General features: G+C 46.5%; 1 protein-coding gene across 1 annotated transcript in view; it reads right to left on the bottom strand.

Moving 5' to 3' along the window:
* The window catches only part of LOC119406690 (DNA topoisomerase 2-binding protein 1), a 65,071-nt gene that overhangs the window by 23,410 nt on the left and 24,226 nt on the right, over positions 1–17,435 (bottom strand). Inside the window, exon 3 of the mRNA XM_037673425.2 lies at positions 9,190–9,368. Within this exon, the coding sequence (XP_037529353.1) occupies positions 9,190–9,368 (179 nt within the window). The remainder of the gene's footprint in view (positions 1–9,189; positions 9,369–17,435) is intronic.

Raw genomic sequence — 17,435 nt, forward strand, 5'->3', positions numbered from 1 at the left:
AACCAACTGGCCCAACTTTCCGTTTTTCCTCTCACCAGGTTTGACAATTTTGAGCTGACGAGTGCAATGCATACACTGGGCATTCACAATCACGTCTACCAAAATTTGCAACGCTACGTGTCACGGAAATGGGTCAAATTTCAAGCTGAACGCTGCTTGCTCTTTTTCTCGCGGGCGCGCACCCAGAGAATGAGGGGATGACGTACACGATGGAATGGCCCTACGTAGATACAGTGAAAGCTCGTTAATTCACACTTCATTAATTCGAAATGGTCGCTGCAGTCCGGTCCGCAGTGCATAGGAGACCATGTGTAAAACGATTCGTTAATTCGAACAGAAATTGCCGCCTCTACGGATAATTCGAAGCGCGCGCCGCCGAGCGTCATCATCATCAAACACTAGTGGAAGCTTTTACGGCCGAACGATAGGTGGCACAACCGGTTTTTTCGAGCTTCAAGTGGCCTCCGAGCAAAGGGCGAGCAAAGTATGGCCTCCGAAATCCGGGGAGCAATTTTTTTTTTTCCGTAGCCCTCCCGCTACCTCAGTGCCTGGCGCCACTTGTATACGCGGGACCCGCGGGACGCTGAGGAGTCGGCGGAGTAGTCCTAGCAGTCCTAGGCCGCACCCGGCAGCGTCACTTTGTTCCTCGAGCACGTTGTTCGTTCACGCCGTCAAGCCGTCTTATTCCGCATCGAAGTTGCAAGATGCCGCGGGGAAACTACTGCGCGAAGACTGTCAAGGAGAAGGTGGAGATTTTGCGAGAGGTTGACCAAGGGAACTCGAGCAAATACGAAATTGCGAGGAAGCACGGCATACCTCCGAGCACGTTGTCAACCTACATACGCAACAGGACGGCCACTGAAAACGCCTATGAAGCCGAGGATTTTGGCGCCAGTCGAAAAAGGCTAAGGACAGCGAAGTTCCCGGAACTGGAGTCAGCTTTGATTATCTCGGTTAAAGAAATGAGAGCCCAGAGTATCGCATTGAGCGGCCCTATCGTCATGGCCAAGGCAGCCGATTTCGCCCTGCGCTTGGACATTGAAGACTTTGTCGCCTCCGAGGGATGGTTTCATCGTTTCAGGGAGCGGCACAATCTCGTATTCCGCACATTATCCGGCGAGGCAAAGGAAGTGGACGCCGAAACATGCGCTACTTGGAGAAGCGACACCCTGCAGCAGTACTTGGAGAGCTACTCACCACAGGATGTGTTTAACGCTGACGAGACAGCACTATTTTTCAAGTTGCAGCCAGACAAGACGATCACCTACAAGGGAGACAGCTGTGCCGGCGGCAAGCGCAGCAAAGAGCGTGTCACTGTTCTGGTCGTCGCAAATATGACCGGTACGGAAAAGGTCCCCCTTTTTGTGATTGGCAAAGCACTCAAGCCACGGTGCTTCAAAAACATTCGGTCACTGCCGACAGAGTACGCCGCAAACAAGAAAGCCTGGATGACAGGTGACCTATTCAGGAAGTGGCTACTAAAATTCGACAGGCGAATGGAACTGGGCGGCAGACGCGTTCTTCTTGTCGTCGACAACTGTTCGGCGCACAAAGTCGACGTTGAGCTGAGAGCAACAAAGTGTTCCTTCCAGCAAATACGACTGCGGCCCTACAGCCAATGGACCAGGGTGTGATAAGGAACATCAAGTGCTTTTATAGGCGTCACATGCTGGAGAGAATGATTTTGTGCACGGGCGACAGGAAGGACTTCGGCATTACGCTGCTCACTGCCATGCACATGTTGGCGCGCGCATGGGAACAGGTGACCGCGACCACAATCGCAAACTGTTTCCACCACAGTGGATTTGCAGCTGGAAGTGCGCAGGATAGCTGTGACGTCGACGTGGACGGGGCTGAGGAGCTCATGCCAGTGGCATAGTGCGACACTCTTCGGGGCGTACGTTTTGCCGATTATGTTGAAGTTGACACCGGTGCATCGGTGTCTGGTGCCCTGACTGATGAGGACATTATCGCTCAAGTAGCCGGTGCGCAGCCTGTTGCTGAAGAGCCAGAAGGTGAGGAAGACGAAGATGACGAAGCGCCTGTGCGCCCGTCAGCTTCTGCGGTGATGGAGGCACTTAATGTGGCGCGTCTCTTCTTCAGCTTTGAAGAGGGTGAAGAGGATTCCCTGCGCCGCGTCCGCGCGCTGAAACAGAGAGCCACAGCTGTGGCATTCAGAGAAAAGAAGCAGATGGTCATCATCGACTTTTTTGGCCAATAAATATTTTTCGTGCCCCCACCCCCGAAATCCACCCATTTTTGCTCACTTTCATCATTTCGAATTTTGTTTAATTCGAAATTGCTCAGCGTTCCCGTGGAATTCGAATTAACGAGCTTTTACTGTAGTGCTGCGACGTCGGTCCTCTACGTAGACGACTGTGCTCTGACGTCGCCAACAGTAGCACATGACACTGCGATAATTATTTCACACAACATGTGTAGTTTGTGTAATTTGTTGCTTCAATAAATGAATAAAACTTGAGGGAAATAATGAGACACACAAAGGGAATCTGTGTGCCTTTTTCATTTTTTCGCCGTGAATTGCAGCGAGATGCAGGGCTAATGTGCCTCCGTTTCGCATGCGTTCGTGTCCCCCCCGGTTAGCGCATCGAGCAGACGCTAGCCCTGGAAACGAAAATAATGTTCTGGCGCGTTCAAGCACTCATTGGGCTCATTTATTCTCCAGCGTCTACCTAAATGTTCATGCGGCACTGGCTCTTGATGCCCGTCCCGCAGAAACAGGTACACCACAGAGAACGCCGACACAACGCCCACGACCGCTACATTAAAAAAACGTAGCGGCTGTGCAATGCCGCTCGCATGCTCGGGCACGTCGCGCACACGTGGCCATGCATGCGCATGACGTGTTCATGCATATGTGTCAGGTGATCCTCCGGCTCGGCTGCCGAAGGCAGGGAAGGGATTTGCCTTGCGAAGGCTACACGGGGCGAGTGTCAAGGGTTTGAAACCCATCTCCTGGCATCATGGTTTCGCGTCGCTATAAATTATTGCTTTTCTCAGCTCGTAATGAACCGATTTGCAAAATTCTTGCGGCATAATGCTCTTCATTCGGCACACAACAACTTCCAGCGCCTAACTAAAATTTGCTATGTGGCCTGGTGAGGGGCCCTAAGAGTGAAGGTCACCTGGTAAAATGACTGTTCCACCTTTTACACACGTCCCATAATGAACAGATTTGAAAAATTCTTTCAATAAGATGCTCCCCAGATGGCACCCTACAACTGAGAGAGAATACATAACCAAAATGTACAATGGGGGTTGGTGACGAGCCCTTCAGCATGAACAGCTTTTCTTTTTTTGTGTTTTCATTTCGTATGGTTCTTTATGGTTCTTTATTGTTAAGCTTCTAAGTACAAGCCACAAAGAATGGCTGTTTCTTGCGTGAGGAAATAACGAGGGAAGGGGTCCAGGGGAGCGCAACCCCTGGACCCCTTCCCTCGTTATTTCCTCGCGCAAGAAACAGCCATTCTTTGTGGCTTGTACTTAGACATGAACCGACTAGCCCAGCAACGTGTACTTATTGTTAAGCTTATTTCTATTTTATGTATGATCTGTTGCCTTCCCCGCTTAGAGCAAGTGCTCAAACTAATAAATGAATGGATGAATGAACGAATAAATAAATAAATAAATTAATTAATTAATCAGTTGAGCTGAACATCTGCAGCTGCCATATAGCTCAGTGAAAGGCCTGACCAGCAGCCTTTTCAGGAGACAAAGCTGCTAGCATCTACAGACGTGAAAACTACCATCACTGAATAACAGAGGAGAATGTGAGGAAGACATTGAATGTGAGGAAGTACCTCGAGGCTCCTCTGCAAGCTAGCACATAATGCAAGGCTGCTGCCCAACAGCCAGCCACAAGAACCAGCTTCACAGATGGCACAGCTGATGCGCGTAATATGCGACTAACACTTCAGCGCTAAATGACATGCCGTTCATACATTTACCTTCTGGTTTTGATGCTGTCCCATCTCACCCCATTTAGTAGTTTGTGCTGGGCAAACGTACAGTGAAGGCATATATTAAGTTGTCATGCATTGTTAAAGTACCATTCCAGAAACCTCACAGCACTTATTTCATGACAAAGAAATGTTTACTAACAGAAAATCTTAATCCTGATTCAAGGGTCTGCAAACTGCTAAGCCCAATCCAAATCACCAACCCCAGTGCAGGTAGTATGATGCTGCATACTCATCACATCTTTTTACTGCCCGACGGGTGGTGCTAAGATTTTGTTGCCTAAGAGGTGCCTAAAAAGCACAGATGTGGTCATAAATCAAGTCGATGACATCACATGGACATGGCATTTTATCTTAGTTGCAATTAAACCGAGTTTCACCCTCAAGCAAAGACAGCGAAGCACATGTCAACATAATTAGTAAAATGGGTGTGCGCGGGTCACGAAACGTTTCGAACACCCATGTCACCCATATGTTTGTCCCGAGAGACATGGCAGCCAAGAAGTTTTTTCGGTGCCAGCTGTTGAATCTGGCGCTAGCAGTGTCCAAAAGCACAGCCTTTGAGATTCGTGGCTGTTACTCGGAGAACGCCACTGGAATGAGAGTCCGTGCTATGGTGTACTAGAATGGGGCAGTGTGTCGTCTTCCTAGCAAACCAATGGGACAACAGTGGTCACTCTTGAGATGACGTCTCCAAAAGGGCGCGCCACGGTCGACCAGTGTGCCTGGCAGGCGAATATTAAATGTGTCGCGCGAAACTGCAGTTTGAGTAGAATGGTCACACAACAGGATTGAAACTTTCAATTATTTGCAAGAGTTAAACACTTCAACACATTTGGATGTATTATTGTTGCAATACATAAAGCTGCTTTTGCATCGTCTGAGCTTGTACACTTCCTATCACAGAACAGTGTCCCGGATCGGCTTCATGCTTACTGTTTTGAATGCAGAAGGCATAAAAAAGCACTTCACTGTTCATTCCATACATATGTACGCCTGTCTAGCTATCACAGTACTAATTTGAAGTTATACAATGTACATGAGGCGGTCCGGAAAGATAACATAAACAGCATCACGCGAGTTCCACAACCACCCCTCACCAGTATCAGCCAGGACAGCAGTCACAAGGTTTTCGATAGAAAAAATATAACGCTCAATGATGAATGCTGCTTCATGCAGCTAAAATGCCCCGTGATGTATTTGGGGTGTTGGATTTACTGAATGTGAATAAGCCCGGAATTTTAATACGTCTGCAAGAACTTGAATGCATCAGGCTTCCGCAGACACCGAGTCTGCCATGCACACGCGAAAATTTGCTACTGCATCATGAGAAACAGAAGGGAGCAATCAAACAGTTTTCCACGTACATGCACAAACAGCACGTCAACTACAAGTACTGATCTCGGAGGCTTTGCATCTCTGCTTAACATAAATTACAGGGTGCAGCAACAGATGGCGACAGTAGTCCGGTGTGCTCTAGCACCACAGGCTGTCATCACAAAAAGAGTCATGTTTTTGGCACCAGACGACACACTGCCCCATTCCAGTACACCATATCTGTACTCCACTTAGGCTAATGTGAAAAAGATATTTTCTCCAAGAATCAAGTTGAAATGCAAAGCTGGCATTTTATTTCATCTTACAATGCACTGGAATTATCTTTTTATTATGTTTGATTGACTACTAGTAAATGAATTATACTGAAGAGGAGCTGCATCATCGGGCTAGTACTACAATATTCTGCTTGAGTAGGTAAGTGGTATCCCTCACTTGGTTTAATATCCTGAATTACAAAAGCACTGTTAATAATAGTGATGTTTTCGATCTTCTTAAGTATCAATGTAGCCTAAATTGTTATTAATAATTTATGGAGTTTTACATGCCAAAACCTAGATGAGATTATGAGGTACACCATAAGGGAGGGTACTAGAAATTCGACCATCTGGTGTCCTTTAATGTGCACTGACATCGCACAGTACACAGGCCTCTAGCATTTCGCCTGCATCGAAATGCGACCGCCGCAGCCGAGATCAAACCTACGACTTTAGGGTCAGCAGCCAAAATGTGGCATAAATTGTTATTTGCTTTTAATGTCCATTTAAAACCCACCAGAAAAAGCAGGTGCGGAGCTCTGTAAAATACATCAGTTAAGTTGCATTTCTTATAACAAACATATTCTCATTATCCCTTCAAGTGCATTTTAATCGGTATCTCCTGTAAAATAATAGGCCACTCAGAGGAGCACCTCAGAAAAAGTGACATAACTGGAAACCATGTGTGCATGAATGCATAATGAACTTAACACCGACACCTTCAGGACCTTGAGCTTTTGCAACTGAGTATAAAGTTGAGACTCATTCCAAGCTGTAGTGAAATTACTGACATGGATAGGTGCAAGGATATCTGTGCAGTGAGCATTCTGCTCTTGGTTAAAAGAAATCTCAGGTGGCAAAAATTATTTGCAGCCCTATACACCAGAGCACGCCTGTCTCGCACCCAGGCTGCTGGCGAGCCGAGCGGATACTCTCGCACCCAGACGCCGGGCTGACCGGGCTGCCGAGGCGCGCGCGGGCTGCACCGAGTAAACAGGGCAAGCTGCAGTTCTGAGGCTTTAAAGTGCGAAAAAGTACCCGTTCACGCCGCTTCAGCGTGTAAGAGCTCGTCTGGGCCCTACTGCGTTGTCTTTGGATGCCAAAACAAGCAGCGCAACAAGAGGATATTAGCGTTGTCTGCGATGATTACGACGCGCCACGGAAATAGTGCCGGTGTGGTGTTTTCAGCTTCGCCGCGAGTGGATAACTGTGATTCAAGCAAAAAAACTAGGAGCCGAGTGAAAATGCGCGAGTAAGTACACTAATTGCGTGTATTCTGCAGTGTGATGCCCACCCATTTCATTTTGCAAACCTAATTTGCGTGACACGCAGCTGGGTTGAAGGCAGGCGCGAGCTTTGTGTGGGGGTGCACTTCATACCTTTGAGCGTTTCCTTTGACGAAAGTCTCGTGCAAGGTAGTGCTTTCAAGCCCAAGCAATCAGCATGCTTTGCCACTTTCAACGTAGTATTAAGCTTTAGTGATTTGATGGCATCCACGCCTTCGAGATTTTGTCTTCAAAAGGTAATAAATGGCACGGTGCTCCTCAACAGCTGGTCAGAATTTCGTGCTTTCATTGCAGTGTTTGATGTCCCCAAATTTATTTGGACACGAGAGGCATCCAGCTGCACGTAAGTAAACAGTACTCGCGCCAGTGTCCTTTATGTCGCAGGCGTAGCTAACCGGCTTAACTAAGAGTAGCACAGTTTCGCTTGTAAAGCATCATCGTTACAAGAATAAAATCGCGCAGGTAGCTTCCAAATGGGATCGCTGAACGATACTGCAAGTTATACTCTCTGATAGCACGCTTTTGTGAGCAAGACGCTAGGGGTGTGCGAATAGTGAATTTTGGAACCGAATCGAATACGAATCGAATAGTGATGACACCGAATCGAATACGAATACTAATTGAATACTTTTCGAATAGTTTTCGAATAGTAAGACAACCATTCTCAAAACGGTCCTAGAACTCCGCAGCGTTTTTTTTTTTCTTTTTTTGAAAGAAATATTCACGAACTTTCACCAAAGAGCGTTGCGCTTACTTTTAACTGACTCAAAGTACCACAGTTATGAAATCTGAGGTAAGCTCGTATACAGCAGCGACCACAACCTTCGAAATATTTCTAACTGTAGGTTGAAATAAAGCAGTGACTGCAGATACGTTGTCGCCTGCTCTTAAATAAAACTGAGACATAAAATCTAAACAATTATGAACCGAAGAGTACGCATACAGCTAAGGCGGTAATGAAACACATAAACCTGCCATCGCAACCTGGTCCTCGGCACTGAAGGCATGTAGACATCGGTGTTGAAAGCTGTATCTGCAAGAACAATTTACGCAAACACAACCCTTGCATCTATTGCTATTCATGAAGCTGAATGCAGGTGCACCTTCAGTTCTTACAAGATGAAGACAGGAACTGATTAATGCGATGCAGAGGCAGCATAGTAAAAACTGAGCGGGTATGGAGCTTTCATAAAAAAAAAAAAAACGCCTTCATCCGGTAATCAATATAGCGTCGGTAGTTTCGTAAAAGCTTGGGCTGCATGCATACTGGTAATTTAGTGATTAAAAGAAGAAAAATGGCCTTTAACTATTCCAAAGTATCATTGTTTTGGGGTTCTCCCGTCGGCGCTAATTATTCGAAAACTATTCGAAAAATATTCGGTATTTCAAGTATGTACTATTCGATTCGAGTACCGAATCGAATAGAATGCTATTCGATTCGTTATTCGAAATTTTCGAATATTCGCACACCCCTACAAGACGCATTATTGTAAGAGCGCTCGTGAAACAAAAATTACGTTCCGCGAAACTACCCGTAAAACGTACTCTAATTATTACGCGATGCATGCTGAAATGATCACATTCCACAAAACTTTGTGCACAGCTTGCAATATGGCGCAACAAAACATCGTTTCACTCTTTCGCGAGCTGCACTGCAATTACGATTCACGCATACCACAGCGAGAACGTTTTTTTACAAATGTAACAGCGTACGTATCTGACGAGGTTGCTTCCGCAGCTCACTCAGCAGGTACTGTATACATTGTGGACTTGCATGAGCAAGATGTTCTTGATGTTCCAATAAAATCAGCGAAAATGTCCAGGCTAGAAAAGACGCGAAACACGCTCTCCGACGGGCTGAGTTTTGGGAGTTTCACGTTTGCTCTGTGTAGCGTCTGCTGGCATGGCAGCCCGCGCATGTTTTTCGTCGTGTGTGTGATAGATCGCGCGACGCGCGATGCAAATATGGCGATGCGCATGGAATTCTCTGTGTTCTGGTCTATACTAGCAAATAAGTAAACAACTGCTTTATAGTGAAATCCATAATCGAGAGTGTATTAAAACCGAGGTGTCTGCTATTTTTCAACTTTTCCTGCAATATGTCTGCTACATTTGCATTTCAATTTCTCCTGGATTGCTCAGACTATTAAAATTTGTACGCGTGCCTCACACAACTACAATACTGTCACTAGGAGTATGATAGTCAGCTGAACTGTCCATCATGTTACGATATTCCTGCACAAAAAAAGTTCAAAAAAAAAAAAAATAGTTACAAAAAGGAGAGAGCAAGTAACAAAATTCATCATCAATCCCTTGAGGGAAGTCACATACCTGTGAAACAGTTATCACAAGGCCCTTAAAAGCTGGCAATCGCAGGTGGGAATATGCAGTGCTGGCAGCATGCGCTAACTTGTGCTGCTCTTGGTCCCAGAAAAGCTGCACCCAACCTGGCTGCATAACTGGAATTTTCCGATTGGCAGCCACATGGTATTTTTTCGATCCAACATCTCCTGCACAAGCAACAGCAAGAATATGTGATGCATAGGTCAGAAAAATAGAACTTGCTCAGACTCGCAAAATAATTAAAGGAGTACCGACACAAACGATTTGTATCTTGATTTTTCTGTTTCAATAACTTTGTAAAAATGCACTTATGGCTGGAAACCTTCTTTGCTTGAGTGTGCAGTAGTTAATTATTTGGAGGTGCTTCTATAGCTCCCAATCATGGTTTCGGTTTCAGAGAGAACCAAGAAAGGTGGGACCAGGATGGGTTTATTGTAAACACAGCTGGTCACGTTGCCACACAAGACAGTGACATGCACGACAACGCATGCATGTGAGTGCCGTGTTGACAACTGCGGTAGAGAGCACACATGGGCATGGCAGACAACACAACTTCACTCGTGATGTAGGCAATGTAGGCGGCTCTAGGTTATACTTGACACTGATATGCTGGAGATGACATGTGTGTTCACAGAAATCTCTCACAAGTTATGTCGACTTCAAAATTTTGACCAGCAGCTCACTAACTCGCCAAAACTCTCCACAATGCAGAGCAACAACACTGCTAGCCTCAAATTCACGTTCACATTCCGGTTTTCTGCACTGCCACAAGCTCACCTGGAAAAGCGCAGACTCAATTCTGCTCACATCAATGAACACATTCGCGATCATAATGACCCCTCATTGACACGATATTCAAACTCCCATATATTTATATTGAATGGCAGTCAATTATGTTCACATTCATGCTTGTCACAGGTACACTAATGACTACCCACAGGAATGCATTCTCTCTCACCCTTACACCTATATTTCAGCCAGCCTCAATCTAGGATAGCCCACACAGTGTGAGTGCATGCAAGTCTGACTGTGCCGAGGCACAGTCAGACTTGCATAAGTGGACAGAAAGAAAGTGAAAGTGTTATTTAGAGCTCCTTTGATATTAGCACACTGAATGAGCAAGCGAGCATGTATCATTTGCGACTCCATGTTTTTTCAAGTTGACAATGCTAAACTTTAAGATGAATCTATGTGATCCCCAGTGAATTAGAATACAAGTATTCGTGAGCAGCATCCACTGGATCCAGTTAAGCTTGAGCAAGGATATGTGAGCAAAAATACCTTAGAATAAAAGTTTAAGACAAGCTGCCAGTTTGCCAATCCTGTAGCAAAGTTCAAAGTTTTAACGAAGTAAATGCGAGCTACTCGACAGATTTTTATCTCTGTGTGCACCTCCTATGACCATGGGGCACAAGTTTTTCCAAACACATTTCTTCGTGAGCCACTTATGTGCTTTCACTTACACGTATAATTCGCACTGATGTACTCCATTTGGAAAACCAGGATATAGCCACACATTTCCATTTATGTCGCACTTACAGCACGATGACAGTGCTATAAACAGAAGGGAAAAGGGGGATTATTTGAGAGGCCAGTTTTTTTTTTTTGCAAAAGTCTCAACCCTGGCAGTTTCAATGCCTTTAGATAGCACACAAGAGTTTATTGGTCAGTTCACGTCCTACACGATGCCATCTGGCAAAAAGAATTCCTCACATTCACCACCATGGCTCTAGAGTGGCACAGGCAAACTCCCGGAGTTACACATATAGAAATACCCTAGAAAGAGGATGACAAAACAGCCGCCACTATAGCACAACTGGTAGTGTGTCGCACGCATAATGTCAAGGTTGTGGATTTGGTCCCCACTGGAGGAAAGTTATTTTTTTGTCCACTTTCATTTCCTTTGATCTCGCGATTACTACACTTCTATTGAAAAAATAAATGCCCCTTGCCCGTGTTTACGCCCGTTAATCCATTCCCCTTCTTTCCTTTGTCCAATGCATAGTTTCATCACTTGAGACACTTGCACCCAGTGTGTTGGAACGGAACGAAAACCAAAAACGAAAAAAAAATATATATATTTTTGAGCGGAACAAAAACGTAACTGAAACTTTATCATTTTGTTCCGGAGTGAAACCGAAATTTTTTAAATCGTTTTTCGGTTCACGACAAAACTTGGCCATTTGGAACAACTGCGGTCATTAAGAAGTTGAAATATCTCCAGCCACAAATTCTTGGAGGAAACCCGACGTTTCGAGACCAGCTTGGTCTCTTCTTCAGGGGTGACTGTGCTGATCAGGGAGGCTTCGTCGCAGCTTGTTTTTGGCTCCGCCTTTCTCTTTCCCTCACGTTACAGAGGCCGTGCACGTAGATAGGAGGCATTGTTCCGAGGGACCGGTTCACATTCGCAGGTGTGTTCTGGATGTGCCACGACTCGAGTAAGAGCCTCCTTCCCAGATTCCTTTCCGTTTCTATGATGGAAGCGCCCTCGAAGTCAATTTTGTGGTTGTGCTTCTCGCAATGCTCTGCAAGGGCACTGCGTTGTATTTCCATCTTCCTGACGTCGTTTTTGTGTTGGCGCATTCTTTCCGGGAAGCACTTACTCTCGCCTATGTAGCTCGCTGGACAGTCAGCCCATGACACTTTGTAGACCACGCCCTGGTGTTGCTCCCGGGATGGTCGATCTTTCGGCCGCGGTAGTAAGCGAGCGAGCGTTGAGGCCGGCTTGTGAACCACCGTGACCCCAGCTTTTCCGAGAACCCTGGCGAGCTGTTCGCTAGTTCCCGGAACATACGGGATGACGACTCGTTGGGCTGGTTTCTTCGATACCATTGTATCCGGTGGAGTGGGCAGCGTGGGAGGAGGGTCGCGTGTGTCGTTCGCAGATGCGTCTCCGCGGTGGGGAAGCTGATCTCTAGACATGCGGCGTGCCACACGGCGGATGAAAGCTGTCGTGTATCCGTTCTTTCTTAACTCGGCCACGACCCTCTCTTCTTCTCTCTTTCTCTCTCCTTCTGATGTGCAGATGGCTCTTGCTCGTGAAAAGAGTGCCGACACCACGGAAGGTTTGTGGGCAGTGGGGTGACTCGAGGTGAAATGCAAATACCTGCCGGTGTGCGTTGGTTTTCTGTACACCGAGAAGGTCATGCGTTCGCCTTGTCGTCGTACTAAAACATCGAGGAACGGTAGCGCTCCGTCTTGTTCTCTTTCCACCGTAAACTGGATTGCTTGGTCGACGGAGTTAAGATGTTCGAGAAAGCTGTCTACCGCTGTCCTCTTTATGATGCAGAAGCAGTGGTCCACATACCTCACAAATACTTTCGGCCTGTCAATAAAGGAACGCAGTGCCGCCTCTTCTACGTGCTCCATTGTGAGGTTCGCAGCTGTAATGGAGACGGCTGCTCCCATCGCGGTCCCGTTGGCCTGTCTGTAGAAGTCCCCGTTGACACTAAAGTATGTTCCCTTGAGGCAGTTCTCCAGTAGGCGGCACAGCTCATCGGTGCTCAGGCAGGTTCTTTCACTCAGGAGTTCGTCGTCATTCAAAGCTGCCCGTGCGCAAGACACCGCTAGTGTTATGGGCAAGCTGGTGAACAGGGACACGACGTCGAACGAGACGAGGCACTCATCACTGCTCACGGTCACTTCCTTCATGCGCTCCCTGAAGTGGCTGGCGTTGCGTATGTGGGTTGGTGTTTTTCCCACGAGCGGCGCCAGAGTCCGGTGGAGATATTGGGACAGCGTACGGAGTGGAGAAGATGTAAAATCCACGATCGGACGGAGCGGGATGGTGGGCTTATGGATCTTTGGAAGCCCGTAAAATCCTGGTGCAGAGCCGTTCCTGCAGATGAGCTGGAGATAGATGGTTCTTGCCTCTTGGTGTCCTTTGAAGATATCCGCCAGAAGCTTGTTCAGTTCCCTTTGGACTCTTGGTGTGGGGTCTTTAGTCAGCTTTTCATAGGCCGGGCTTTGGAGCAAATCCTGAACTTTGTCGTCGTACGCCTCCCTATCAAGCAGGACCATCGCGTTGCCTTTGTTGGCCGGGAGGATGACAATCTTCTCATCCTTTCGGAGCGCACGGATCGCATTGCTCTCCTCTCTCGACAGGTTGTGCTCACGGCGTTTTCCTATTTTTGATAGTACACCGATGGCCTTGAGACGGATGTTCTCTCGAATTCCACTGTCGAGTCTCCTGATGCCTTCCTCGGCAGCCGCAATGATCTTTGGTAGTGGCGGACACGTCGTGGTCGTGTTAAAATTGTGTCCCTTTGCCAGCACGTCGTGCTCGGTCGGGGAGAGTTGTCTGGAGGACAAGTTGACGACGAAATTTCCGTTGACCGGACTGCGGTGGCGTTTCCCTTGAAGCGTCGCAAGCTTGCCTTTGTGAGCTGCTTGTTGCTTCCGAGCTGTTGTTGCAGCCACATCCCGCGCGAATTCTTCCAACGACGGAAAGATGTTGGGCAGTCGATGTTGTAGCTGTCGTCGAAGGAAGAACAGGTCTAATTCCTTCTTCTTGATCACGTTGTGGCACTCATGGATTCGGGCTTTGAGCAGGCGTCGTTCAGCTTGTGCGACGATCTTGTTGCCCTCCGCCGTGTGCACCATGCGTTTGGCTTTGCGGTATTGCGTTCATCTCCCGGCAGGTCTTCGAGAAGTCGAGATGAGTCTGATAGGTCGTGATGCCTCGTGCTACGTTCACGTAACGCTTTGCGAGAAGAGCCGCCTCTTGACCAAAGTCAGTGCGTAAAGACTTAAATGTAAACATTTCGACAGAAGTCTGTCTGGCTGGGTGGAAGAATTAAGAAGTTGAAATATCTCCAGCCACAAATTCTGGGAGGAAACCCGACGTTTCGAGACCGGCTTGGTCTCTTCTTCAGGGGTGACTGTGCTGATCGGGGAGGCTTCGTCGCAGCTTGTTTTTGGGTCCGCCTTTCTCTTTCCCTCACGTTCCGGAGGCCGTGCACGTAGATAGGAGGCATTGTTCCGAGGGACCGGTTCACATTCGCAGGTGTGTTCTGGATGTGGTCATACAACGTGAGCAATTATGCATATCCCAGTGTACAGTATTAGCACATACCTCAGGCAGGAATTCCAAGAACGGATAACTGGGCTAGTTTGTGGGAACTCATGTTAAGGCAGGTTTAAAGACAATAAAACTCATGTTAAGGCAAATGTTTAAAGACAGTAAAAACGGGAGCTGAGTGTGCGTCAAAGGGTCAAATGGTAGAGAGGCATAGTTTCGCGGTTATACCGTACATCCACGGGTTTTCTCATCGCGTCAAAAAGGTGGCATCACGTCATGACGTTGACATTGTGTTCACTGCAAAAAACAAGGTGGGCGCCATTTGTCCAAAGTTGCAGACACACATGTGCAGCAAGGAAGACCAAAGAACGGCTTTATGTACCGTTAGGCACAATATGCGGTTCGTGTCTTGCTCCCGTAATGTTGTGTACTGCATTCCTTTTTCATGCGGACGTAAATATATCGGTCAGACGGGCAGATGTTTGAATATCAGACTGTGAGAACATTTCAGCTCTCTCAAAGGTTCGCCATACTCGCGTCTTGCGATGCACTGTCCGCAGTGCGGGTGTGAACCACTTTTTTCCGACACGGCAGTGATGTACCGTAACCGGAACAAGCTGTCCAGAGAAATCGTAGAAGCGTTTTTAATTCTCAAGAACGATTCCGTATGTGTTAGCCAGGCTTCACTGAGCCTACTCCCGTGTGAGATAGCCTTTTTTTTTTTCGGCCAACCTGGCTTCTACGCTTGCTGCGTGAAAGGAACTCTCGATTCTGAGCATGCGTGTTTTATTGTGATGTTTTCAAGTGTATCAGTGTTTGACTGCGCGGTTTTGCGCGTTTCTGTGTAGTTATCATTTTAGCTATAAGAGCTGATCAAGAGGCGTCGGCGTCACGACATTCATAGCAGTGTCAGTCGTTCTTTCCATGGTGTCAATGTGGTGTTGTGATCTTTGATAAATAGGCGTGGATTCGGGAAATAAACTTTAGTTTGAAGTTGGCGCTTGTCCCCTGTACTTATTCTTCGCTTGTGTCTGTGTTCCTTTGCGCTACCTGCCTTAATAGGAATTCCAAAGCAATGTTGAAATTGAACAAAACGAAAACAGTGGCAACCAGAGATGTTTATAATAACATAAGTGGACTTTTGCACGCCTGTCACGCAGGCCAGCGTGGAGAGGGCATTGTCCGCGCTGAAGTCTGTTACAGTGAAAGCTGTTATGAGATCGCGACAGCCGATTTTGGCACCATAGTTGTCCGCCGCTGCCGCCGGTGTCCGTAACCGCTATCGCACGAAATAAGAACAATTGAAATGAAAAAAAAAAAAATTTCTAGAATGGGATGGAATTTTAACCCGCGCCCTCTGCCTGGCAGTCCAGTATTCCACCCCAGTGCCACGCTGGTGCTTGTAACTCAAAAAATACTCTATGCAGGCGTCATGTCTGGCAAGGAATCGTGTTAGCACATGTAATATAGCGTTGCAGAAGAATAAAATAACAACGTGGCGTCTCACAATGGAAATTGCGCAACAAGTCAGTCAATGAATGCTTCCAACCCGTTACAAAGGGCCTCAGCTACAATTCTTCATTGTCATCTCCCACAGCACAAAGTGCACATAATGCCTTACAGATGTGTAGCGGGTACCACGATTCTCCGAAGAATGACGAAAAATGGCATAGTGGGTGCTTTATGGCGTAGTGGGTACCTTGCATGTGTACTTGTATTAGTTGCCCCAAGAGAGTCTACAACGGGCTCTAGAAAGGCAGCTCATCCAGCTTTCAATGTAACTGTACTGCGTGTTCCACGCAGGCCTGGCGATTTTTTTATCAAAACAGTGGTTTCGCACATCAGAGAGTACACTCAATGACGTGCTGAGATCATGCTCACTCCCTTCACACAAAGCACTGAGCCTGCTAAGAAAAATCGTAATGGACTTTTGAGAAAATAAATGCTATGACCTTGAAGGGTGTACTGGTTTGTGGTAGTGGGTAGGAATTCGCGGCACAGTTACTTCCGCTCCTCTGAAGAACTTGGAAAGAACGTATTTTACCTCTGTCCCACTTTCTTAAGAGGAGGGCAAGTAGCTATATCACAAATCCAATGTTTTTTATGGTTACCATAACTCTAAATTTTTGCATAAAAAAACTGTTACGAACCGTTACGGAACATTTTTTTTTTCGTTCCAGAACAGAAACGGAACAGAACCTTTTGCGGTGGAACGAAACTAAAACCGAAACTAAAAACATTTCGTTCCACCACCCTACTTGTACCAGTCTACAGTTTTTGCCGATTCCTCTCAGTTTCGTATTTCTTGCGCATTTCCAAAATGCATGCTAATTTCAGAAGAATCACTTTCAGCTAGAGAGTTATAAGTAGATTCTTTCAGTGGGCCTAGTGTAACACATGCTCCTTTTCAACACAATGAAAATGGCCAACATGAAGCATGACATCATGAAGCATGAGAAGCCAGAGATAATTGGTGACAAGGCAAAGAATACGGTCTCATCAGTATATTTTAAAGGGACTTTCACAAATGAATTAAAGCATAAATGCATGCTAATCTCGCACTACAGGAGTTACAATGAGCACTACGTGGGTATCTACAGAACATTTTCAGTTCATTTCAGGGGGAGACGCCTGTACCATCATTGCCCTCAACAGCCTGTTCTATGTCCACTGCAGGACAAAGGTCTCTCAATGACCTCCAATTTATACTGTCTTGCTCAAGCAGATTCCATTTTATGTTTACGAACTTCTCAATTTTATCACCCTGCTGAACTCTCTGCCACCCTGGGCTATGTTTCGGATCACTTTATCCATTCCAACACTCTCACTGGCCATTGATTATCTGTACAATGGATTACGTGACCAGCCCTGGATATTTTAACTCCACATTCTAAAGCAACCTAAGTGCATAGTGCCACTGTTCGCTCAGCGAAAGGAACTCTGTGCCTCTCCCCTTCTATCATAAATAAGACTGCCATTTTGCTCCTCCAACTGATTGTTTGGCATCCAAGCAATCAGCAAATCTTATCTGGACACATTTATGTCTGCCCTGTTGAGTCGCAGGCAGCACTAATGTGCAGTGTTCGGTTGCACGGAAGCATCACTTTTGTTAAGGTCCACTTTGACAATAACATCCGATCATAACTTAACGCCACCTTGGCTGTTTTTGCAGCCCACTTTGTCAGCATTAAAATGAGGGCAAGGTAATTTATAA

The sequence above is a fragment of the Rhipicephalus sanguineus genome, chromosome 1 (genome assembly GCF_013339695.2).
Source record: "Rhipicephalus sanguineus isolate Rsan-2018 chromosome 1, BIME_Rsan_1.4, whole genome shotgun sequence".
Classification (NCBI taxonomy): Eukaryota; Metazoa; Arthropoda; class Arachnida; order Ixodida; family Ixodidae; genus Rhipicephalus; species Rhipicephalus sanguineus.